At 48.2% G+C, this 24,194-nt stretch overlaps 2 protein-coding genes across 6 annotated transcripts in view; one reads left to right on the top strand and one right to left on the bottom strand.

Moving 5' to 3' along the window:
- TXNL4B (thioredoxin-like 4B) lies at positions 1 to 8,647 on the bottom strand. 4 transcript variants are annotated; one of them, XM_011961676.1, is made up of 5 exons: positions 8,410 to 8,532; positions 7,180 to 7,333; positions 5,678 to 5,842; positions 4,114 to 4,265; positions 1 to 1,923 (listed from the first exon to the last, which is right to left on the bottom strand). In XM_011961676.1, the coding sequence occupies exons 3-5, from the start codon at positions 5,807 to 5,809 to the stop codon at positions 1,758 to 1,760; spliced, it is 450 nt and encodes a 149-aa protein (XP_011817066.1). In that variant the 5' UTR covers positions 5,810 to 5,842; positions 7,180 to 7,333; positions 8,410 to 8,532; the 3' UTR covers positions 1 to 1,757. The 4 variants fall into 4 exon arrangements, with proteins under 4 accessions (XP_011817066.1, XP_011817049.1, XP_011817055.1 ...); XM_011961659.1 differs by lacking the exon at positions 7,180 to 7,333 and having other exon boundaries at positions 8,410 to 8,647; XM_011961665.1 differs by lacking the exons at positions 7,180 to 7,333; positions 8,410 to 8,532 and adding an exon at positions 7,870 to 8,089.
- Positions 7,787 to 24,194, top strand: part of DHX38 (DEAH (Asp-Glu-Ala-His) box polypeptide 38) — a 19,646-nt gene continuing 3,238 nt past the window's right edge. For both annotated transcript variants that reach the window (XM_011961691.1, XM_011961682.1), the window contains exons 1-25: positions 7,787 to 8,277; positions 10,342 to 10,683; positions 11,022 to 11,209; positions 11,870 to 11,974; positions 12,840 to 12,987; positions 13,121 to 13,239; positions 13,396 to 13,472; positions 13,926 to 14,081; positions 14,627 to 14,788; positions 15,263 to 15,370; positions 15,679 to 15,791; positions 17,218 to 17,355; positions 17,745 to 17,931; positions 18,089 to 18,274; positions 18,632 to 18,772; positions 19,168 to 19,278; positions 19,373 to 19,489; positions 19,657 to 19,764; positions 20,142 to 20,254; positions 21,475 to 21,683; positions 21,780 to 21,934; positions 22,355 to 22,510; positions 22,600 to 22,734; positions 22,929 to 23,054; positions 23,545 to 23,640. In XM_011961691.1, coding sequence (XP_011817081.1) covers positions 10,361 to 10,683; positions 11,022 to 11,209; positions 11,870 to 11,974; positions 12,840 to 12,987; positions 13,121 to 13,239; positions 13,396 to 13,472; positions 13,926 to 14,081; positions 14,627 to 14,788; positions 15,263 to 15,370; positions 15,679 to 15,791; positions 17,218 to 17,355; positions 17,745 to 17,931; positions 18,089 to 18,274; positions 18,632 to 18,772; positions 19,168 to 19,278; positions 19,373 to 19,489; positions 19,657 to 19,764; positions 20,142 to 20,254; positions 21,475 to 21,683; positions 21,780 to 21,934; positions 22,355 to 22,510; positions 22,600 to 22,734; positions 22,929 to 23,054; positions 23,545 to 23,640 — 3,477 coding nt within the window. In that variant the 5' untranslated portion in view covers positions 7,787 to 8,277; positions 10,342 to 10,360. The remainder of the gene's footprint in view (positions 8,278 to 10,341; positions 10,684 to 11,021; positions 11,210 to 11,869; positions 11,975 to 12,839; positions 12,988 to 13,120; positions 13,240 to 13,395; positions 13,473 to 13,925; positions 14,082 to 14,626; positions 14,789 to 15,262; positions 15,371 to 15,678; positions 15,792 to 17,217; positions 17,356 to 17,744; positions 17,932 to 18,088; positions 18,275 to 18,631; positions 18,773 to 19,167; positions 19,279 to 19,372; positions 19,490 to 19,656; positions 19,765 to 20,141; positions 20,255 to 21,474; positions 21,684 to 21,779; positions 21,935 to 22,354; positions 22,511 to 22,599; positions 22,735 to 22,928; positions 23,055 to 23,544; positions 23,641 to 24,194) is intronic.

Below are 24,194 nucleotides of genomic sequence, written 5' to 3'. Positions count from 1 at the left end.
TTAGGAAAAAGAAATTTTATTCTTTCACAGAAATCTGAGGGAGGCAGGCTGAGTTCACGCAGGAGTTCAATAACATCAGGGATCGGGCTCTTTTTGTTCTTCTTAGCATGTCGATGTTTTACCTGATGCTGGGCACCTCACGGGCCTAAGATGGCTGTTGTAGCTCCATGCGTCACGATTAAACCAGAGGCAGGAAGTGTACAACAGAAGAGGACAGAGGTGATTGCCTCCTCCTCTCGTTTTGTCTTACTCCTGGAGTGACTCCCTCCTTTTATCAGCAGGAACACAAGCAGTGCCCAGCAGCCTCCCCTCTCTCCTGTATAAGCCAGAAGCAAGCCTCATGGCACCTCTCCCTGCAGAACAGTGGTGGAATGGAACCCCTGGCAAAGGGGGATGGACTTGCAGTGACAGTGCTGCTCTGAACAGGACTGCGCTTCCGCTGGCGAGGAGGTCAGCGGCTGCTAGGTAGATCACAAGCTGCCTTGACCATGGTTCTCCAGCTCTGCGCCTACCCTCTCCTTCTAACAAATCTGTTTCAATAACCACCATGAGGTTTAAAGAGGGACAGTAACTTGCCCACGGTTGCACCAGGTGCCCTGGAAAACTAAGAATTCCTCACAAAGTTATTAAAACAGGCAAATCCCTTAAGGGTGACATTTCTTTCTAACAATGCTGACATCTCTTTTAGTTTTGAGGCTTAGTAATACAATTTTCTGTCTCAGGAAGAGGCAGCAGCTTCTGGGAAAAACCTGCTCCTGCTAAGGGTGGCTCATGCATTGTTTTACCTGAATAGAGTGGTGGAGAGTGAAGGTTCAAATTCTCACTTTTCATATTCAATTTTATAACATAAAAAATAATTAAATGGGCCAGGCGCGGTGGCTCATGCCTGTATTCCCAGCACTTGGGAGGCTAAGGCGGGCAGATCACAAGGTCAGGAGATCATGACCATCCTGGCTAACACAGTGAAACCCCATCTCTATTAAAAATACAAAAAATTAGCCAGCGTAGTGGCAGGCGCCTGTATTCCCAGCTACTCGGGAGGCTGAGGCAGGAGAATGGTGTGAACCCAGGAGGCAGAGGTTGCAGTGAGCCAAGATCAGGCCACTGCACTCCAGCCTGGGCAACTCCATCTCAAAAAAAAAAAAGAGAGCCAACCAGGACAATGTTTAAAAGTCAGACCAAAAGGCTCCAAAATAAAACAAACTTGTCTGCTCAATTATTTATTTGAAGAGAAACTACAGTAATACAGACTGGAGATGGGAAAGCATGAGGGATGTACAAGTGGAGGAATGGGCAAAGGGGTGTGTGTGTGAGTGTGAGAGTGTGTGCATGCGTGTGTGCAGGCATGCAGCCAGCTAGGGTAGAAAATAAGTACTTTTGCTTCTATGGGAAGTGACTTTCCAGTTCACTTGTGTATCAAATGAACATGATTAAATCAAATTGTACTAGCCAATGTTTTGGAGGATTCTGTATTAAAGGAATAAAGAAAAACATTAGAAAGAGAAGTTACAAAAATCACCGTGGGGAAAATGAACACCAATGACTTGGCTGCTCTGAGGCTTCCAGGGAGTAGACAGGCATCCCAGGTCATCAGAGAACCAGTGGGGTCTTTTCCTCAGGGGCCAGGTTTTCTACATGCAAGTATAACCTCTTCTCGTCTGGGACACGTTTCCAAAGGACTTCAGAAACAGCACAGCTGGATTCAGGTACTGTGTCAACATGTGCCTTTTTCTTCATCTTTGACAGCAGTTAATGTACTAAATGTCTTGATAGAGAAGATCATATTTGGGAATATTCTTGGGATCAATAGGACTTTGGACAATAAGCTTCCCCCTCATTGCTCCTCGATAGATTACTTCAATCAAATCTATGAAGTCTTGTTTGGTTTTGAAGCTTCCCACAAACTTAGTGTGATCTGGAGATCTAGACACCATAGAAGAGAAACAACTGCTCTAAGAACTTTGAATAATCACTTGCTGAAGACTTTCAGGATAAACAAAATGAACAACAGCTTTGTTATTTTCTTCTTGTCAATGAGACTTCAGACATAAAGCCCAACATTTTTTTCAATCATTTTTTTCCATTTAGTAAGTGGCTAAACCCAGTGCTGTGGGCCACTAGCATGAAAGCTCTGTCACGTGAAAAGCTTCAGCTTCAAATCTATCATCATCACAAAATCTATTTTTATCACTTCTCATATCACCAAGTGCTGGAGTGCACACTGTTTCTGCGTTTGCTGTTGTTTTTCCCTGGGCACCGTGCAAAGCCGATTCAATACTCACGGCCTTTAAGTTCTAGTCACTTATACTTTTGAGTGGTAAGTATTAAAAGTTTTTTTTTTAGAAAAGTATCTCAAACATCAGGTATGTTACTATACAAATTTTAAAGAAAGAAACAAAATCACCCATGAGGCCAGAGGTCACTTTTCAGCGTATATCCTTCTAATTGTGTGTGTGTGTGTGTGTGTGTATGTGCAGATACATACTTCTTTTTCCCCAACATTGGAAATTATGTCATACAAATTATTCAGTAATACGCTTTTTTCTAGCTAACATGTATTTCTTTCAGTTGTTAAATCTGCATCTACAACATCATATTAAAGTCCTGGAAGTGTAATTACTGGGTTAAAAAGTTTAAATGCTTTAAAGTATTTGATACATAATGTTGAACTGGCCCCCTTAAAAGGTTGTCCCAAATTAATACTTACATCAACTGTGTTCCAGTAGAATAAACAGCTTTAAAATATTTTGTGTTTGTTGTTGTTGTTATTGTTGTTGTTTTGAGATGGAGTCTTGCCCTGTCACCAGGCTGGAGTGTAGTGGTGCGATATCTGCTCACTGCAATTTCCACCTCCCAGGCTCAAGTGAATCTCCTGCCTCAGCCTCCTGAGTAGGTGGGATTACAAGCGCCCACCATCATGCCCGGCTAATTTTTTTTTTTTTCTTTTGAGACGGAGTCTCACTCTGTTGCCCAGGCGGCAGTGCAGTGGCGCGATCTCCGCTCACCGCAAGCTCCACCTCCTGGGTTCACGCCATTCTCCTGCCTCAACCTCCAGAGTAGCTGGAACTACAGGCATCTACCAACATGCCCAGCTAATTTTTTGTGTATTTAGTAGAGACAGGGTTTCACTGTGTTAGCCAGGATGGTCTCGATCTCCTGACCTCGTGATCCGCCTGCCTCGGCCTCCCAAAGTACTGGGATTACACGTGTAAGGCACCGTGCCCAGCCACGCTTGGCCACACCCGGCTAATTTTTGTATTTTTAGTAGAGATGGGGTTTCACCATGCTGGCCAGCTGGTTTTGAACTCCTGACCTCAAATGATCCGCCTGCCTCGGCCTCCCAAAGTGCTGGGATTACAGGCGTGAGCCACCGTGCCCAGCCTAAAGCACTTTAAAATAGGTAATATTTCACACACTTTCAAATAAAGACAAAAAGGGTACACAGATCTAGATAAGTGGACTCCTCAACCACAGTAGAAATGGTCAGAATCATGGATGCATCCAATCATCAATATTAAGTATTGAGATGGTAACTGGATGGAGTGGAAGGCATTAAATAAGACTTCATGTTACTTATTCTTGACAGGCTTTGCTGAAGAATGACTTAAAATTCTCTGAATGGTGAAAAGCAGGAAACTTTGCAAGAGAAAAGCACATCTTAGTTTGCTGGAAGGAATGCTTCTTTTATAAATGCCACTTACCAGTCCAAAAGTTTAAGAACAACTACGTATTTTGTTTCAAATGAAATTCCTGGGATTTAAGAGTTCGTTATTTAGTTAACATAGCTATTTTATATTTTATAGACTTATGGATGGTAGTGCTTCGCAAACTGTACTATTTCTTCATACTTAAGTTGGAAATTAAAATTTGACAAACCATGTGTATGCACCATATTTTTAATTAAAAAAATAAATAAAATTTGACAATCATACCTGAAATACTGTCATTTTGTACCAAGGCTTTGCATAAAAAATTAGAGAGTGCATCAGTTGAGGAAACACTACTGATATAAGACTCACAGAGTCAACATCACATGCAAATACGCAAGCCACTGAAACTGCTTACCAAAGGAAACTTACAAGGTTGCAATAACTTCAGATCAACTGCACTTACCCATAATCCACTTTCATATGCTGCCCATTGAAGAAAAAGACAGTAGATGGAATATAACTGATGTCAAAATACTGTGTATAAACTGGAGTTTGGTCCACATCTACCAGGTATATAGCAGCCATTTTACTTAAGTCAGAAGAGGTCTTAGAAAGCTGCAAATGAGAGAGACAAAGGTTACAATATGAGAGGCAGCTAATGTTTCTTCTGTGAAACTTGTTACTACAACAGAGTATTTTGTTTGAAAAAAATCCTGGGCCAACAATGCAGCCCTTGTGGCTCCCACATTAGACACAAGGTAACCCCATCCTCCAGAGTCTCATTCGCTGCAGACCTGCAGACGGGGTTAGGAAGGAACCTTGGGAAACTGTATGAGGTTAAGAGGGTGATAGCATGGGAGTATTCTTGTTTATTCACTGCAGAGAGAGGGACCTAACCCAGAATTAAGACCTCTTCCGGCCATTTCTACTGCTGCCATCCTGTGTAAGAGCTAAGCGTAGAAATCCTTGGGGAAAACTGTGAATCTATTTCTTCCTTTAATTTCCTTCTTTGAATGTTTTTATAAAAGTAACCCATGCTCATTTAAAACAACACAACTTAGAAATATGTAATATGGATACTGAAATTCCCTAATGTCTCCTTCCTCCCAATCCTCCCAGAAATGAAAATCACGATAATTAGTAACAGACACTTATATGACATTACTATGTGGTAACTGTCCTAAGTGCTTAACATTTGTTAATTCATTTAATCTTACAACATTCGTAAAAGGTATATGCTATTAGAGTCCCCATTTTATAGACAGGGAAACCGAGGCACAGGGAGGTTAAAGTAATTTGCCCCAGGTCATACAGCTCCTAAGCAGTAGGGCTGGGATTTGAACTTTGGCAGTGTGACTTCAGTGTCTACATTACCGATCTCTGTGGTATTTCCTCCTCCCTATGGCTGAGGGTAGAATCCTCTGGTCCTTTTTTCCCCAGGGCTAACACATCACACCCTCATAGTGACCACAGAAATGTGGATTTGTACACCCAGCTCTTACACGGGATGGCAGCAGTAGAAATGGTGGTAAGAGGTCTTAAGTTTTGGGTTAGGTCTCTCTGCATCAGGCACATACTGGAGGCAGCACACGAGAAAAGATTATTTGCAGCTACAGAAAACTGAGTTCAAATCTCAGCTCTGCAATATAGTGGATCTGTGCCTGTGGGAAGTTACTAGACCTCTCTGGCATTTTTTCTCCCACTGGGAAATGGGGCTACTATTATCTTACTATTGCAAGCACTGAAAAGATAGTGTTCACAGATGCTTGTTAATAGTTTTCTGCTCTTCCATTGATTGCCTTGTTGGTGAAACAGCATTGACAGCTTCTAGTGGGTAAGGACATCCAAGACAGATTCGGCACACACAGATTTGGGGGTTTGGCTTAGGGCAGGCACACAATCAGCTCTTAGTGAACTAACAAATGAGCAGCCATATACCCAGCCCTGACTACTCCCTCTCATGTACTATTCAGATGCTGAAGTAAGAATATAGATTATTAATAAAAACCACTTAGACAGTCACTTACAATATCATCTAGCTGCAGACAGACAGGATCTTCATCTCTTCCAAACCTGAGAACCAACACCTTCTCAGCAGTACTTTTTATCGCCTGGTCTACTTCCTTTTTGCTAGTCAGCTTGGGCAGTAGGAAGCTCATCCTGAGATAACCCAAATGTGAATCCTGTCACTCCTGAAATAAAGGTGCAATGTTTAAAGATAGTTTAGATTAAGTGTGTGAGCTCTCATTAAAAAAATTAATTCACAGAGTAGCTAATGCATTCACATGGTATAAAAGAAACATCATAGAAAGGTAATATCATGGACTTTTCCTCTCCTTGCCCCTGCTCCTTGTGCTCTGTTTTCATTGCTCCCTCCCCGGGGCCAGATAACTGCTTTCATTAGTTTTTCATGTATCTTTCAGATTTTTGTTATGCATTCACAAAAAAATACAAATATGTGTTACTATATTTTTTCTCTCCCTCTCTCTCCCCCCAAAATATAGCCTATTGTATCAGTGTTTCAGCAAGAAAGCGATGACACTCTCAACTTTGGTAATTTGAAAGCAGTTTAATTAAGGCAGTTGTAGAAACACAACAGGGTAAAGTGTACTACTTTGGGGCTAGTAACAGCGGGATGCTGTACCCATCCCTAGGCCATGTGAAGAAGGAGCCATGGGAGGAAGCAGTTATAAGAATTGTGTGGCAAAACGAGGTGAGTGGAGAGGACAGTGTACAGGAGGGCGGCCTGCTGTTAAGTGTTGCAGCCACTGTCCTCCCTCCCTCTGACCTTTGCTTGTGAAACCACTGGCTGACTCCAACTGGAACCAGAGGGCAAGGACCTGTTGAGGCAGGCAAACCTCCCCGCCCCAGAGCAGTCTAGAGGAGGATGAAGAATGGCTGTGGAGGGACCAATGGCAGATGTTCAGTGCACACACTTTATCTACTCTTCTGCACTTTTCATTATTTCAAACCTAACCTATGAAGATTGCCCCATACCTCTATATAGAAAACATGCATATTCTTTGTCATGGTAGCATATTATTTCTTGCATGTGTTGTTACACATTTTAAACAGTCCCTTTATTGTGTACATTATATTATTACAAATCCTGGCTTAAAGATTCTAGGTGCACCTCATTACACAGCAAACACATCAGTTAGGAGTGTGTGTGAAAACTACAATTCCATAAACAAATCATAAAATGCTGAGGTACAAGGGGCCTAATTCAACCCTGTCATTTTACAAACTAGCTTGCTTACAGTTGCACTTCCTGTTACAATGACAAGGACTAGAATACAGGCCACCAACTTTCTAGTCCAAAAGAAGACGTACAAATGGACGGTAATACATTTGAAAAGTTAAGCTTTACTAGTAAATTAAAAGGTATGTTTACAAAGTCACTGAATTGGTGAAAATTAAACAAGACAGTGGCACACAATAATGGCAAGAGTATGAATGTAGGGGCAGACACAGGGAGTCCCTGCAGGAATGCAGGCACAAAATCTTTCTGGAAAGAAAAGGGACATACTCTTTGACCAATAACTCCACTGCTTTCCTCTCTCCCTCTCTTTTTCTGAGACGGGGTCTCGCTATGTTGCCCAGGCTGGTCTCAACTTCCCAGGCTAAAGCAATCCCCCCGCCTCAGCCTACGGAGTAGCTGGAACCTCAGGCGCGTGCCACAACTGCAGAAATACCAAAAAAAGAAAAAAACTTTGAACTCACTTTTGTACAAAACCTTACTACAATGTATTCCACAAAAACAACTGGAAATAAATATCCCCAAATACCATCAACGGTCACCTCTGCGTATGAAGGCATGGGTGATTTTTATTTACAGCAGGGCGTGCATCTCTGTTTTCCAAAATATCCGATATATGTATTTAAAGTCACCTGTGTTACGCTGCTCCTGGCCCACACGCGCTAGGGACCGTAGCACTTACCTTACTCGTCCACGCCGCCTCCCTCCCTTCCACTTTGTGACTGTCGGCAACCCCTTCTCGGAGGAGCCCGGGCGCGGACGGCTCCTTTCATCAGCCCCAAGCCGGGCCGAACCCTAAGGCCAAGTCACCCAGGACCTGTTGTCTAGCAACCCTCGTGGCCCCGCTAGCTGGAAGGAAGCCGAATACAAAACGCACAAGCACAGAGAAGTAACTCCCGGTCGTCGGTCGGCCCCCGCTCAACAGCCCAATAAACAGAAGGGCTTTTAGTCACCGCCCACCTTGCTAGGCTCTGACCGGAAACTAGGCGTCACCTCCGCCAGTGTTAAAGATGTCGACCTTTTTCTCCTCCTTTTCCTGCCCCCAGACTAGAGGCGGGATGTCGTCTTTTAGACTAAGAGCGATTGGTCACAAGGAGACTCGGAAGTGTCTCTGATCAGAGCCCCAGAGGAGGCCTTGAGAGCCTTTTCGCGTTCCGTTCCACACTTGGATCCAGGAATCCGCGTGTTCCAGACTGCGCTCTATGGTAGCTTTGGGCGGATAGAGGGGGCCGCGCAAGGTATTAAGGGACAATAATGGCCGCTTTCAAGGTGTGGATTTTGGCTCCTTGAGCCTGTCTAAGCGAGGGGTGGCAGCGCCGGCGCCCCAGAATCCGGGACAGAAGGGTCCCAAGAGTCGCGCTTGGTGAGGTGAGAGTCCCTTCTTCCTTCCTGGCCTGCTCTTCTATAATCATGGGGGCTCCAGGCGGCGGATATTGGTTCCCTGCTTAGGTCCGGGCCCCAGTTTGGGGAGTTCCCTGTCACCCACCTTGCCTTACTCACCTCAGGGATGCTGCACCCGTCCTGCCCGCCTTGGCCTTCCTCCTTGCTCTGGTCAAATCCTGCTGCCTGGAGCGGCCTCGCTGAGATCCAGGAATGCTGCCTGGAGTGGCCTTGCTCCCTCTCCCAGGCCTCCGCTATAACCCACCTCAGACTGTCTCCGAGCCCGAGTAGGGCTCCTTGTGTCTTCCTCTGCTCTCTCACAGTGTTATTTATACCAGGCAATCTGGTGGGCGATCTCCTCTACTAGAACGTCAGCTTCAGGTGGGCGGGGATTTTTTTCTTGTTCTCTTCTCTGTTGCTGTCGCCGAGAACAGCAATTGGCTCAGGGACGCCCTCAGTGAGTAATTGTTGAATGCGTGAATCTAGGTTCTTTCTTCCCTGGCTTTCTCGTACCCCTTGTAGTTTCTTTGCCATTAATTCTTCTCAAGAATCTTGCTCTTTAGCTCTTATTTGTTCTTCTCAGCAGCTAGTTAAGTCCTGTCTGGCTGCCTCCTTGTCCTGTGTTGCTGGAATCTTCCTTTGCTGTCTCCAGAAATGTTTCGGTTCCTGTTCTCCTTTAATAAGTTTAAATTAATTCATTTTTAAATTTATCAAACGCTTATTTTGCTAGACATTGAGCTACAGCAGTCAACGACACATCCAGTGTTCGCTCACCTGTGTAGAATGGCAGTCCAGGATACATTTCCTGGTTTGGACAACTATTGAGCAGAGCCTGTGTATCTTTACTTTCTTGTGTGGATTTCCTCGCATGTATACAGACGTCACCAATATGCAGCTTTCTTTTTTCTGTTCTGCCTAATGGCATTTTCAAAATGTAACTCTTGTTTCTGCATTAATACTATGTGTCCAGTTTGTTTGGCAATACTCTATAGAGCTGTGCATTTAATTAGAGTTTGGTAAAACATTCTGGATTCTGGTGGCACCTCCTTTGCTTTGCTAACTTGTTGGAATGAGAGGAATTATCCAAGCACTCACAACTGGTATATGTTCATGAGTGGCAGATGTGTAGTGAGAGGTAAAGAGAAGCTTGTTCCAACTTGAGTGCCAGAAGTCTTGTAGCCACTTAAATACTTCTCAGTAACACCTTTTCCTAACCTAGTATTTCTCATAAACATTTTTGGTAAACATGGATTGTTACTAAACTGATTTTGGCTGCTGTGAGTAAATTGTTTTCTGTAAAACGCAGCTAGGCTAAGAAAAGCCACTAAAGTATGGAGAACATGGATGGTAGCCTTCTGCCCCATCTCTGTGCTGCTGTACCTGTTGTTTAAAGAGAGGAAGAGGTAGAACTCATGTAAAGAATGGGTGAGGGACCAACAGTATATTGGAGGATAGCAAATAATATAATGTAGCAGTTACATTTATGTTAACTCTTATGGTTACATAAAGAGCTACTCTTTATGGTTTCACATATACTTTTTGTTTGATTCTCACAATAGCTTCATGGATTAGATAAAGTAAAAATTATTTCCATTTAATAGATATGAAATTATGGTTAAACAAAGATTAAGTTATTTACTTACCATCATACAGGTAGAAAGTGTCAAGAGCCTGGTTTCTAATTGAGGTTTCTGACTCCAATTTAGTGGTATTTTCCCTACACCCCTGTTACAGATGACATCAGGCTCTAGAAAGTATCCCTTAGTGAGGCCTTTTATTGCCTCTTGGATCCTTGTGGGGGGTGGGGAGGAATGTATAGGGTGTGTGTGTGTGTGTATCTATTTTGGTGTTTGTTGGGGGTTGGAATAGGAGGATCTTTGGAGATTGTCAGTGACTTGATGGAAAAGTCTTGGAGAGAGGCAGCAAAAGTAGTCCTGGTCTTAGGGAGAGATGGGAAAGGTTAATCACCTAAATATAACCATAACTGCATTTATTCTGCGATATGGTAGAGCTGAGCCTTTTCCAGTACCAAATGGTTTGCCTTCCTTCCAGAAAAATCCCAGATCCTGTGATGGGGGACACCAGTGAGGATGCCTCGATCCATCGATTGGAAGGCACTGATCTGGACTCTCAGGTTGGTGGTCTTATTTGCAAGACCAAAAGTGCAGCCAGCGAGCAGCATGTCTTCAAGGCCCCTGCTCCCCGCCCTTCATTACTGGGACTGGACTTGCTGGCTTCCCTGAAACGGAGGGAGCGAGAGGAGAAGGACGATGGGGAGGACAAGAAGAAGTCCAAAATCTCTTCTTACAAGGACTGGGAAGAGAGTAAGGATGACCAGAAGGATGCCGAGGAAGAGGGCGGTGACCAGGCTGGCCGAAATATCCGGAAAGACAGGTAAAGGCCTTAGGATGGGTTAGCCCATAGGGAAGCAAATGGAGGCTGGAAAATAACATCTCATGTTTATCTCTCAGTTTTCCTGTTGGAGATTTAGAGCTTTATGATTTTATTTTGACTCTGTAATATTGAAGGTAGGTAGGAATTTGTGGGGAAAAACAAAGGTGACTAAAGACCAGATGGTAGAGGTTAGAAATGCCTTGGGTTGTTGCCATATGTGAACCTGCTGTCCTAGGGAAAGTGGAAAAGGAGAGATCACTTGTTTGGACAGCCAAAGGTTTTAGGGCAGAGTTTTTCTCCTATAGAGGGGCCCTTACCAGTTGCTCTCCCTGTTTCAGACATTATCGATCTGCTCGGGTAGAAACTCCATCCCATCCAGGGGGTGTGAGCGAAGAGTTTTGGGAACGCAGTCGGCAGAGAGAGCGGGAGCGGCGCGAACATGGTGTCTATGCCTCATCCAAAGAAGAAAAGGATTGGAAGAAGGAGAAATTGCGGGATCGAGACTATGACCGCAAGAGGGACAGAGGTAAACTGTCCAGCACATTTCCTGTTGTCCATTAGCATTTGAATAAACATGTCAGCCTTTTTCTTGTTGCAGGAGTCTTTGCAACACCCATTAATTAGGGAGTCCTGTTTGCATGATGTCCGCCTGAGTGGTTTTGACCCTGTTGGGATTAGGAATAGCAGTTTAAGAAAAGAGTTGTTGCCTGTAACATAGCTGCTCTCTTTGAGTGTGTGATCTTTGTTTTATTATGATAAAGGAGATAATGGGTAAATATGTACAAGAGACCAGCGTTTCTAATAGTATTGGTGATAGAGAAAGGACAGTGCTATGGAACAAAGCTAGACCAAAAAAAATCCAATGTAGTTCTTGCTCAGTATTAAGTTTTATAGCTGATAGAATTGTAACCATTAAAAAAAAAGATTTACTGTAAACTTGTACTATTATTTTTTGAGTTTTTGCTGGAAAATAACTGTTACTGTGGGTTTGAAACTTTCTAGGCAGTAACTATTTTTCCCCCTTGGGAGAATGGGCATAGGTGAGTTTCAGGAGTCTACGGATCACATTCGAGCAGTGCAGGTTGCACCTGTGAGTGAGCGGGCAGCCTGTGTCTTTCTCTAGGGTGAAGATGGGTGTGCCTTAGGACGGGGTGCGTGTTTTTAAGCTTTGTGTGACTCTTCCTAGATGACCGGGATAGAAGTAGGCACAGCAGCAGATCGGAGCGAGATGGAGGGTCAGAGCGTAGCAGCAGAAGAAATGAGCCTGAGAGCCCACGACATCGACCTAAAGGTAGACTCACTGTTTTGATGGCTTGTGAGGATTCCAGTGTATAAAAGGCAGAGTGAGTGACTCTTGTCTTCAGTGAGATTGCTGAGGCATTGAGTCAGAATTCCCGATTCCACCATGAACATCTTGGGATAGTTGGTTCTGAGTCAGGTGGGCACTGCTCTGCACTTGGGGTGGATATGGTTCCTGTAAGGTGAGAGGCTGGTTTGCTGAATGGCCAGTTTTCCAAATGGCAGGAAAGAACAGGGAGCTGGAGGTAGAAGGGTTTATTAAAAAGAACTATTTATATTCTAGAGGGGTGTATTTCTAGAGATAAAGTAAATATCCCTTAAAATGTTGTCATAAACACAGAATGAAAACTGGACCATTGGCCAGGTGCAGTGGCTCATACCTGCAATCCCAGCACTTTGGGAGGCTGAGGCAGGCAGATCACTTGAGGTCAGGAGTTCGAGACCAGCCTGGCCAACATGGTGAAACCCCGTCCCTACTAAAAGTACAAAAATTAGCCTGGGGTGATGGCAGGCGCCTATAATCCCAGCTATTCGGGAGGCTGAGGCAGGAGAATCACTTGAACCAGGAGGGGGAGGTTGCAGTGAGCCAAGATCACACTACTGCACTCCAGCCTGGGTGACAGAGCGAGACTTCATCAAAAAAAAAACAAAAACAAAAACAAAAAAATATATCCTGGGCCACTAAAAATTGAGATATCTTTAAAAACTCAAAACCGATCTTACCCATTATAGATATATGCAAGGTTTAGAAATAGTAAAAGAAGTAAATTTGGGGAATTGACTTTTGGCAACTGGTTCTAGAGCCATGTCGTGGTTAAGTGAGATGTTTCCTGTGGATGTGTCTTCTGTGGCCCCAGATGCAGCCACCCCTTCAAGGTCTACCTGGGAGGAAGAGGAAAGTGGCTATGGCTCCTCAAGGCGCTCCCAGTGGGAATCGCCCTCCCCGACGCCTTCCTATCGGGATTCTGAGCGGAGCCATCGGCTGTCCACTCGAGATCGAGACAGGTGATATTCCGGGCAGAGCAGCCCAGTTTCACTGGGTGGTGGTAAGGAGCCTCGGCAGGGAGAGCAGATGGTGGCCAGTAGGACGTGGCTTAGCTCAGTGACAGTTTTGTGATGCTGGTGCTGCTGTTCCCAGGTCTGTGAGGGGCAAGTACTCGGATGACACGCCTCTGCCAACTCCCTCCTACAAATACAATGAGTGGGCCGATGACAGAAGACACTTGGGGTCCACCCCACGTCTGTCCAGGGGTCGAGGTGAGGCCTGGGGGCAGGAGCGGAAGAGCAGGCTTGCTCGCCCTCGCGAGGATGAGCAGGGGCTGCCCTTCTGGAGCTGCCTGGCCCTGCAGATCTTTCTGGGGCCCCTGGGGATAGGCCAGGGCATGGACTGACCTGCTCCCTGTGCTCCTCCAGGAAGGCGCGAGGAAGGTGAAGAAGGAATTTCATTTGACACGGAGGAGGAGCGGCAGCAGTGGGAGGATGACCAGAGGGTAAAACTTTATACCTCTGAGGGGCTGATCGAGGCTGGTGGCCGTCTGTAAATGGGTGACCCTCTAGCAGGACTGGGCTTTGATGAGGGTGCACCTGAGCCCTGATCAGCCCCGATGTCCTGGAGTCTCTTTGCAGAGGCATAGGCGGCAGGTGAACCCTGTCACTCACTGCAGTAGGCTGACCTCACTTTTCTGTTATATGTTGGTGCCACCATGTGGTAACTCTAAGAAGTGCTGTTGTGATGGGCTGCCCTCCAGTCCTGTGTAGTCAGTCTCCCACTGCGGTTCTCCTCCAGACAGCACGTGGCTGCAGGGTGGCCTCTCCAGCACCCCCACAAGGGTAGCTCCACTGCAGTAGTGACTTCCTACCACACGTCTCCTCCTCTGTTGGCCATGTCTCGTGCATAAACTTGATGTTTCCCTCACTCCCTTGCTTCACCTCCTGCCCTGCAGCAAGCCGATCGGGATTGGTACATGATGGACGAGGGCTATGATGAGTTCCACAACCCACTGGCCTACTCCTCTGAGGACTATGTGAGGAGGCGGGAGCAGCACCTGCATAAACAGAAGCAGAAGCGCATTTCAGCTCAGCGGAGACAGATCAATGAGGTGAGGCAGCCTGCAGAAGTTGGAGCAGATTCAGAGCTGGAGGTAGAGCACGTGGGGAAGCAGCAGGTTATGCCCAAGTGAGGGCAGCACAGCTTGTCCCCTGATTGCCGAGAGGACCAGATCCTCTGGAGGTGGAAGTGGAGTGGGTGATGAGCCTTTTAGTAGCTTAAGGGAAACCCTGGTTCATACTTCTCTCTTTTGCAGTACTTCCTTGAGGGGAGGTGCTGTTGATGGGAATAGGTGCGTTGGGACCTGCCTCTGTGGTCTGTGTTCTTTGTGTCTCTGATGTGGGCTAGGGGTGCTTACCATTCATGTGTCCATCTAGAGGTTCTGATTTAGATGAAAGGTGCTGCTTCTTGGAACAAAGTCCTGCAGGTGATTTGGATCAGTTCCTCTTCTGTCTTTGGAGCTGTGGGTAGAGGCCTGTGACATCTTTGCAGCCACCAGTGGCCTTCTGTCAGGACTTGATGTGTGGATACCTTGTAACCTTTCAGGATGACTTTTGGGGTGGAAATTTGAGTATGGCTCCCATTGTGTCCTCACAGGATAATGAGCGCTGGGAGACAAACCGCATGCTCACCAGTGGGGTGGTCCATCGGCTGGAGGTGGACGAGGATTTTGAAGAGGACAATGCAGCCAAGGTGCATCTGATGGTGCACAATCTGGTGCCTCCCTTTCTGGATGGGCGCATTGTCTTCACCAAGCAGGTGAGGCTCCTCTGTGGTCAGGGACAAGACAGCTCAGAGAGACCTGATATGGGCCAGGTGCAGTGACTCATGCCTGTCATCCCGGCACTTTGGGAGGCTGAGGTGGGTGGATCATTGGTGACCAGGAGTTCAAGACCAGCCTGGGCAATATAGTGAAACCCGTCTCAAAAGTACAAAAATTAGCTGGGTGTGGTGGCAGGCACCTGTAGTTTCAGCTACTTGGGAGGCTGAGGCCGGAGAATTGCTTGAACCTGGGAGGCAGAAGCTGCAGTGAGCAGAGATCACACCACTGCACTCCAGCCTGGGTGACAGAGCGAGACTCTGTCTCAAAAAAAAAAAAAAAAAGGCCTGATGTGGAGACAGGAAAAAGAGAAGGGAAAAATAGTCCTGTACCATGAGAGTATGGCAGTGCCTTTCACAGGTAGGACTCTTGCTGATTTTCATGGGCATTGCTCTTTCTACCCACTGCTGCAGCCGGAGCCGGTGATTCCAGTGAAGGATGCCACTTCTGACCTGGCCATCATTGCTCGGAAAGGCAGCCAAACAGTGCGGAAGCACAGGGAGCAGAAGGAGCGCAAGAAGGTTGGTTTCTTGTCACCGGGGCTGGGAAGTCTATGCGTATTTTTTTCTTTTTTCTTCTTTTCAAAAGTCTTATTAGGCCCACAGATAGAAGGTAGGAGTCCCCTCTATCAAGTCCTTAGTCATGACAGCTGCGGGGCCTGGTGTTGGGAGAGCTGGAGGCTTGAGGCTTGGAATGCATGGCTCAGTGCCACCAGCGCCCTGGAGGAGTTTACCACCTGCAGGGTGAAGCCTGCTGTCCCCTGGGATTGATTTTCCATTGCCCACAGTCATGTGGCAGGATGGAGCAAACTGACCTTTTTCCTTTTCAGGCTCAGCACAAACACTGGGAACTGGCTGGGACCAAACTGGGAGATATAATGGGCGTCAAGAAGGAGGAAGAACCAGATAAAGCTGTGACGGAGGATGGGAAGGTGGACTACAGGTGGGCAGCCTTTGCCAGCAGCAGAGCAGCCTTGTTCCAAAGATGGGGGTCCCGTGCAAGCAGTTGCGGCAGAACTCATCGACTTTGTGGCTCCTGAGTGGGAGACTCTTAGGATGCCTGTCTGCATCTTCTACTCTCTCCAGTCCCTTCCTCCTGGTCTCTTCACTGTCTTCCACTTCTCCTAGATGTGATTCCTGCTGCCCCACTGCTTCCTCTGGTACTGGTGTTGTGAGAGAAAGGAGGCCCTGGGAGGTTAAGTAACTTGTCTGAGGTCACCCAGCCCGTCAGTGAGGGAGTCGGGATCAGACCCAGGCCATCCCACATCAGAGCCACCCTGCTGAAGTGCATCCCAGGAGTTCAGCGTGGGCCGCTGGGTTTTCGTCCCTTAGATTTCAGTTCACTATAAGAACTGCTTTTAAAAGAGGTTCCAAAATAGAAAGGGTTATCTTATTGGCCAGTGACTTCTCTGTTCATAGAGGCATCTAAGCAGATGCTGAGTTGGGATTCCTGCGTTGGGCAGATAGGTGGCTGGACTCATCTGTCCTTCAAGATCCTCATTCTTCGAATGCCCCCATGTTCTACTGAGCAGTCATCCGAATTAATAATTCTCTCTACTCCTGTGTGAAATGTCCAGATGAGAAGTTGATACTATTGATCAGCTCTTATTCGTCTCTAGTTAACTTAATTCCTTAGGTATTAGCTATTGGGTGACCAGGAGGGACTGGGTGAAATTAGAAATAGGAAGCTCAACAGAGCATGGGGCGGCAGATCAGACAGGAAGTCTCTGGGGAAGGGGTTGGGGAGGAGTCTGGACAGTTTGGAGCACTGAACTGGTGTCTTTTTGCCAGGCAGCTTTGAGAAAGTGACAGTGCTCTGTGTCTCGGGTGTGTTCACATATCAGACATTGAGAGCTTTCGGTAGAGGTTGCAGGTTACTGTTTGGTGGGGTGAAAACAAAGCCGTACAGACTGTGCTTTCCTGCTGTCCTGCCAAGAGGAGGGAGGAAGTTGGACCCATGTCGTGTGCTCTGCACCCTTACCTCCTCCCAAGGCCTGTGTGGCTATTTTGTGCTGAAATTGCCTGAGGGTATTTTCTAAAAGTTTGTGAGCTGGGGATTGATTTCCACTCCTCTTCTGCTCACTCTGTTCTGGTTAGAGGGTTTGCTAGCGTGGTCATCTGTAACTCCTCCGATCCATGCTCAGCTCTATTGGACCCTGTGGTGTTGAGTGTGTTGTGGATGATGGATTCTCACATAGCAATTTCAGTCCTGAGGCCGATGAGAGCCATCTCAGATTCCCTGGCTGCTTTGGTGTCTCAGAGTCTTACTGAAGTCCTCATTCCTGAGCGTAGGAAGGAGGGCAGTAACCCAATCAGGAAGGACAGCATGGGGCACCATACAGGGTCTTTAGGCTGCTATGTGTTCCTAGGACAGAGCAGAAGTTTGCAGATCACATGAAGAAAAAGAGCGAAGCCAGCAGTGAATTTGCAAAGAAGAAGTCCATCCTGGAGCAGAGGCAGTACCTGCCCATCTTTGCAGTGCAGCAGGAGCTGCTCACTATTATCAGGTAACTTCACCCGGGGCCCAAGAATCTAGTGTCAAATCAGGGGTGCCCATGGTCTCCCATGTTTACCCAGGAGCTCTTTTTCTTTTGTGCATTGCACCCAATGGAGAAGGGAAATAATTTTTTCCTCTGACCTCATGCCCGGGTACACTGCACAAAGTAACGGGATGGCGCCATTTTGTTTTAGCTCACCTGTTTAAACCTCACTGTATTCCAGACGTTTCCGGTGGTATCTCAGTAAGAGGCTGTTTTCCCAGTGAAATTCTCCCTTCTAAACTGGCATGCTCCCCGGATAGCTAGTCACGGGGATAGGAGGTAGCGGAGTCTTCTCGAAGGCTGGGCGTTGGCCTTCCACTTTGGCTGATAAGTCCTTTGCCTGCTTGTCCTTGTAGAGACAACAGCATCGTGATCGTGGTTGGGGAGACAGGGAGTGGTAAGACCACTCAGCTGACACAGTACCTGCATGAAGATGGTTACACGGACTATGGGATGATTGGGTGTACCCAGCCCCGGCGCGTAGCTGCCATGTCAGTGGCCAAGAGAGTCAGTGAAGAGATGGGGGGCAACCTTGGTGAGGAGGTGAGTGGGCGTGGGGGCTGAGTCATGTTGTTATTCCCTGGTAGCTTCCACCCATTTGTGCCAAAGGGTGTGATCTGCTCAGACCTGGACCCCAGTACGGGGTGTGCTGGTGGTGAGCCAGTGGCCAGGGCGTCTGAGCCATCTCTCTGACCTCCAGGTGGGCTATGCCATCCGCTTTGAAGACTGCACTTCAGAGAACACCTTGATCAAATACATGACTGATGGGATCCTGCTCCGAGAGTCCCTCCGGGAAGCCGACCTGGATCACTACAGCGCCATCATCATGGATGAGGCCCACGAGCGCTCCCTCAACACTGATGTGCTCTTCGGGCTGCTCCGGGAGGTGAGGGCTGTGTGGTTTGGTCTCTCTGCGCATGGGGTGTTGACCAGTGCACCACCAGTAGCTAGTGGGGTGCTTCAGGTGGGCTGAGGGGTTCTCTGGCAGGCCAGAGTTTCCTGAAGCCTCTGGTTGCAGAGTTCATATTCGGGTTGTAGTTTATGCTGTTCTTGCTCTGCTGAGGGTTGACTCGGGGTTTTCTGGGCAGTGGCTCCATTGCTTCAGTCTTCGGGATTGGTAAGAATCGAATAGGCCTGTTCGTCAGCTTTGGCTTCTGTTTCCTCGGGGGTGGTGCCGATGGGACTGGGGGACAGGAGCCAAGGGTCCCCGCCATGGGAGCCTCTGAGCCGCCTCTTCTCTCAGGTGGTGGCTCGGCGCTCAGACCTGAAGCTTATCGTCACATCAGCCACGATGGATGCAGAGAAGTTTGCTGCCTTTTTTGGGAATGTCCCCATTTTCCACATCCCTGGCCGTACCTTCCCTGTTGACATTCTCTTCAGCAAGGTATTGAGGCCACCATGTTACGAACTGACCCTTCCGTGCCATGCACTTCTCTGATGAGAAGCCAGCTGGAGGGTGGAGGGTGGGTAGGGGACTGGGTTGGAGAAGATTTCTTGGGGACCATGGGGCAAATGGGGCAGCCTGCCGCTCTGGGGCTCAGGGGGACCAAGGACTCTGCTCTGGGTGAGGTTTCGTTTCATTGTTTCTTTGGGGCTGAAGTACAGGGCCCAGGGAGGCGCTGTGCCTTCTTGTAGAGGCCTCGCAGTCAGGCCCATCTGGAGGTGGCCCTTAAAGTCCATGGCTGCAGCCCAGAGCAGTGCCTGGGCCACAGGGCTCCCAGCGGATGCCTGGCCTGCGCTTCTAGTGTCTCCCTCTGACTGTCCCCACTGCTGTTGCAGACCCCACAGGAGGATTACGTGGAGGCTGCAGTGAAGCAGTCCTTGCAGGTACACTTGTCGGGGGCCCCTGGGGACATCCTTATCTTCATGCCTGGCCAGGAGGACATTGAGGTGCGTGCCTTGGTCACAACTGTGATGAGTGGGTGTGTCCTGCATATGAGAGGTTAGGGTTCCAGCGTGTCACAGCTTCTCCCTGGGCTCTCAGGTGACCTCAGACCAGATTGTGGAGCATCTGGAGGAACTGGAGAATGCACCTGCCCTGGCCGTGCTGCCCATCTACTCTCAGCTGCCTTCTGACCTCCAGGCCAAAATCTTCCAGAAGGTGTGACAGCAGGAATGTCCAGGAATGGCTCCTGGAGTTCTCTGAAGGAAGCGAGAGGGGATGTGACTGTCCTGGCAGGGGGTGGGCTAGGAGGTGGGCTTTCCCCCTCGTGGAGCCTTTCCTGTCTTGAGGGACTCATTTTTCCCTCCCTGTACGTCCTGCTCTAGGCTCCAGATGGCGTTCGGAAGTGCATTGTTGCCACCAACATTGCCGAGACTTCTCTGACTGTTGATGGCATCATGTTTGTTATCGATTCTGGTTATTGCAAATTAAAGGTAAGAGAAGACATGGGAGGCAGGGCCTGGGTCTTCACTGGAAGCTAACTGAGCTGCGGGATGGGAAGCCAGGGCCTCGCTCTGGCCCTGGGATGCGGGGAGCACGTGGAAGTGGTGGTGGTGGTAAGAGGCTCACACTGACTCACTGTGCTTGGTTCGTTTAACTTGTCTACCTCGATGAGGTAGATAATTTAACAGTAGAGCTCACAGAGCTGGTGTTTGTGGGGAAGACTTCTTCAGGTGTTCATGAGAACATTTCTAGAGGCTCCTAGCTCTTCCTCTGCCATGTGTAGCATCCAGGGCTTGCCTTTGTCTCAGGCCTACCTCCACTTTCCCTTCACTCTGTCCTTTGTCAGCTCTTTGCCATCCCCTCCTAGGTCTTCAACCCCAGGATTGGCATGGATGCTCTGCAGATCTATCCCATTAGCCAGGCCAATGCCAACCAGCGGTCAGGGCGAGCCGGCAGGACGGGTCCAGGTCAGTGTTTCAGGTAGGAGCCCTGTGCTAGCCTGCTTTCCGGGGCAGCGCCGGGGTTGCTGAGCATGGAACCTGGGTGGGGGCGGGCAGGATGCTGGCCCTAGAGTTGGTCCCCAAGGCTGGAAGCTGCTGGCAGGGCTGCCACTTGTTAGTCCTTTCATTCTATGCTACTGAGGAAGGAAGGAGTGGCTTTCCAGGGAGCTCTGAGGTCTGAGGTCAACTTACATGGATGTAGACAGACGTGCAGGTAATTACAGCCTGCCTCCCTTCAGAGGGTAGGTCTGGACAAAAGATGCCATTGGTTCTTTATTTCTATTGTTCTCTTTCCCCATTTTCTTTTCTTTCTTTTTTTTTTTTCCAATTAGAGACAGAGTCTTGCTCTGTCACCCAGGCTGAAGTGTGGTGGTACAATCACGGCTCACTGCAGCCTTGATCTCTTGCACTCAAGTGAGCCTCCCACCTCAGCCTCCCAAGTGGCTGAGATTGCAGGCAGGCACCACCACACCTGGCTAATTTTTTTCATATTTTGTAGAGATGGGGTCTTGCTATATTGCCCAGGCTGGTATTGTGAACTTCTGGCTTAAAGCAATTCTCCTGTCTTGGCCTCCCAAAGTGTTGGCATTAGAAGTGTGAACCACTGTGCCTGGCTCTCTGCCCCTTTTTTGTTCCAATTAAAAAAAAAAATGTATTCACTGTAGAGCATTAGTGACTATAGAAAAATATAAAGAAAATAAAACCCAGCCATGATTCTAGTCCCAGGCCCATTGGTTCCAGAAATGAAACAGATGGCTGGGCGCGGGGGCTCATGCCTGTAATCCTAGCACTTTGGGAGGCTGAGGCGGGCAGATCACAAGGTCAGGAGTTCAAGACCAGCCTGGCCAATATGGTGAAACCCCATCTCTACTAAAAATACAAAAATCAGCTGGGCATGGTGGTGGGTGCCTGTAGTCCCAGCTACTCGGGAGGCTGAGGCAGGAGAATCACCTGAACCTGGGAGGCAGAGGTTGGGCGATAGAGCGAGACTTCGTCTAAAAAAAAAAGAGAAATGAAACAGGTAAGAGGCCCCAGAAGGGCTGAATTGGCAGGTTGGAGTTTTGAATAGGTGGAAGTCAGTGAGTCATTGAAGTAGGGGGTGGGGAGAAGAAATGAGAATGTTCTCCCTCCCTGTGGGATTTCGTCTGGCTTGCTGTGGGGTTTCCTTGTGGTGAGAAGATGGGGTCTTCTCCCCGGCAGGCTCTACACCCAGAGCGCCTACAAGAATGAGCTCCTGACCACCACAGTGCCCGAGATCCAGAGGACCAACCTGGCTAACGTGGTGCTGCTGCTCAAGTCCCTTGGGGTGCAGGACCTGCTGCAGTTCCACTTCATGGACCCGCCCCCGGAGGACAACATGCTCAACTCCATGTATCAGCTCTGGATCCTCGGGGCCCTGGACAACACAGGTGAAGTGGCCCCGGGAGCCTCATGGGTGCTGGCGCTTGACTTCCCTCTTCCCTCTACTGTCCCATCAAATATCTGGGTTTGCTCATCTCTCCTAGGTGGTCTGACCTCTACCGGGCGGCTGATGGTGGAGTTCCCGCTGGACCCTGCCCTGTCCAAGATGCTCATCGTGTCCTGTGACATGGGCTGCAGTTCCGAGATCTTGCTCATCGTCTCCATGCTCTCCGTCCCGGCCATCTTCTACAGGCCCAAGGTGGGGCAGCGGCTGGCTCTCCTCTCTCCCCAGAGGGCTCGAGGAAGTGTTCGAAAGGGAAATGGCTTCTCTCTATAACTGAAATGGAACAGAGGGCGGAATCAAAGTTTCTGAAGAATGATTTTGCTGTTCTCGGTTAAGCAGGTTGGGGTAGGGGAAAGGAAGCAGTGGTTCTCAGGGAATGCTTTGGAAATTTGCAAGAGCATTGTTTATCTTCTGGTATGGTTGCTCTTGAACCCTCATGTTTTAGAATAGACCTTTTTAAAAATTATTTTTGTTTTTCTCAAATTGTCAGGGCAACCTATTGACATGTTTGAAGTTCTATGTGTGGGTAGGTGGTAGTGTTAGAACCTCTGGGATGTGCTCAGTGGGCCTGGACCCCCCTGTACTTAAGAGTGAAGGTTCTTTTTCCCTTCCTAGGGTCGAGAGGAGGAGAGTGATCAAATCCGGGAGAAGTTCGCTGTCCCTGAGAGCGATCATTTGACCTACCTGAATGTCTACCTGCAGTGGAAGAACAATAATTACTCCACCATCTGGTGTAACGATCATTTCATCCATGCTAAGGCCATGCGGAAGGTAGGGGTGGTGGATGAGCAGGATATTGGGATGAGGGGAGGGTTGGGAGGGAAGGAGGTCCCTCCTGGCATCTTGGTGTCCTGCCCTAGGTCCGGGAGGTGCGAGCTCAACTCAAGGACATCATGGTGCAGCAGCGGATGAGCCTGGCCTCGTGTGGCACTGACTGGGACATCGTCAGGAAGTGCATCTGTGCTGCCTATTTCCACCAAGCAGCCAAGCTCAAGGTGAGCCCAGGAGCCCAGTGGGCCCCTCCCGGCCTGATATCTGTATGAGGGCAAAGTTAATCCTTTCTCCTGGTGCGGTTCTGCAGAGCTGGGCTTCCCCCAAAGGCTGTGTCAAGACAGCGTTAAGGGATGGGCTAGCTGCCCAAATGGGTGGTGGTTTCCTGACACGGCTGCCTGTTGTGTCTCCTCCCTAGGGAATCGGGGAGTACGTGAACATCCGCACAGGGATGCCCTGCCACTTGCACCCCACCAGCTCCCTTTTTGGAATGGGCTACACCCCGGATTACATAGTGTATCACGAGTTGGTCATGACCACCAAGGTGGGTCCTTTCCAAGGCACTTGCATAACGCAGGCCCCCTGTCTGGCCAGGCTTTGAAACCCTTCACTGCCTTCTGGCATGAGTTTTTAGCCTGGGAGCCTTAAGGCCACATGCATTGCTTTGCGGGGTGTGTGAGGTTAGTTTTCATTTGGGGACTTGGAGAGGCTCTGCAAAGGGTTGTCCTCTAGACTGCAGTGACCTCAGCAGTGTGGGCAGGATTGTTCCCCACTTGCTGCCTGGGATGAGCAACCCCTCTTGGTGTCATCAGTAGGATTTTCAGAGGGGTTGGGCCTTTTCTCTTAGATACTAGGGGGCGTTTTCTCAGGTGTGGAGGAGTTTGGATGGGAGTATCTGGGGTTTTTCCCTTCCTTTTTTCAGCCTTGCAGGGTCAGGGATTGGCCTCTTCCCATGTGGCTCCTAATTATGGAACCACTCTGGGAGGGACATTGGCCCTCCTGTGACCCTCACCTCCCTGCCCTTCTGCCCACAGGAGTACATGCAGTGCGTGACCGCTGTGGACGGGGAGTGGCTGGCGGAGCTGGGCCCCATGTTCTATAGCGTGAAACAGGCGGGCAAGTCACGGCAGGTGAGATTCTGTGCTCTCCGCGGGGGTGCTTTTTGCTTGTGGGGTCGATGTTCCTTCCACTTGGTATTGAAGACTTGTGATCATCCAACCCACTTACTTCTCTCTGCAAACATAAAGGCTGCGATCTAGCAGGCTGGTCTGTGATTCCCCACCACCCACTCCAGTTGTTTGGTAGGCTGAGCCTTTAAAAACAAAACCAAAAAACTCATTATTGAAAAGCCCAAATATTCATAAAATTGGGAAAAACAGTACAACAGGCCACCATGAATTCAATGCTGTGCCTCTATAATTGTCAACATTTGTTCAGTTTCACTATTGCTACCCCCATCCACAAACATCCATTTTTTTTTCTGGAATATTTTAAAGCTTATCTCATATATCATATTATTCATCCATAAATACTTGAGTATGTGTCTCTGACTAAAAGGACTTAAAATTTTAAATATAACATCTGCACCGTTATCACTCATAAAGAAATGAATACTGAATGTCACCTAAGTCTCCAGTCCGCATTCGGATTTCTCCATTTGTCTCAAAGATAACTTCTTACGATC

Source organism: Colobus angolensis, unplaced genomic scaffold, assembly GCF_000951035.1.
Source record: "Colobus angolensis palliatus isolate OR3802 unplaced genomic scaffold, Cang.pa_1.0 Scaffold116, whole genome shotgun sequence".
NCBI classification, from domain to species: Eukaryota; Metazoa; Chordata; class Mammalia; order Primates; family Cercopithecidae; genus Colobus; species Colobus angolensis.
The sequence above is the reverse complement of the archived record's forward strand: the minus strand, read 5'-3'. Positions and strand labels throughout refer to the sequence as shown.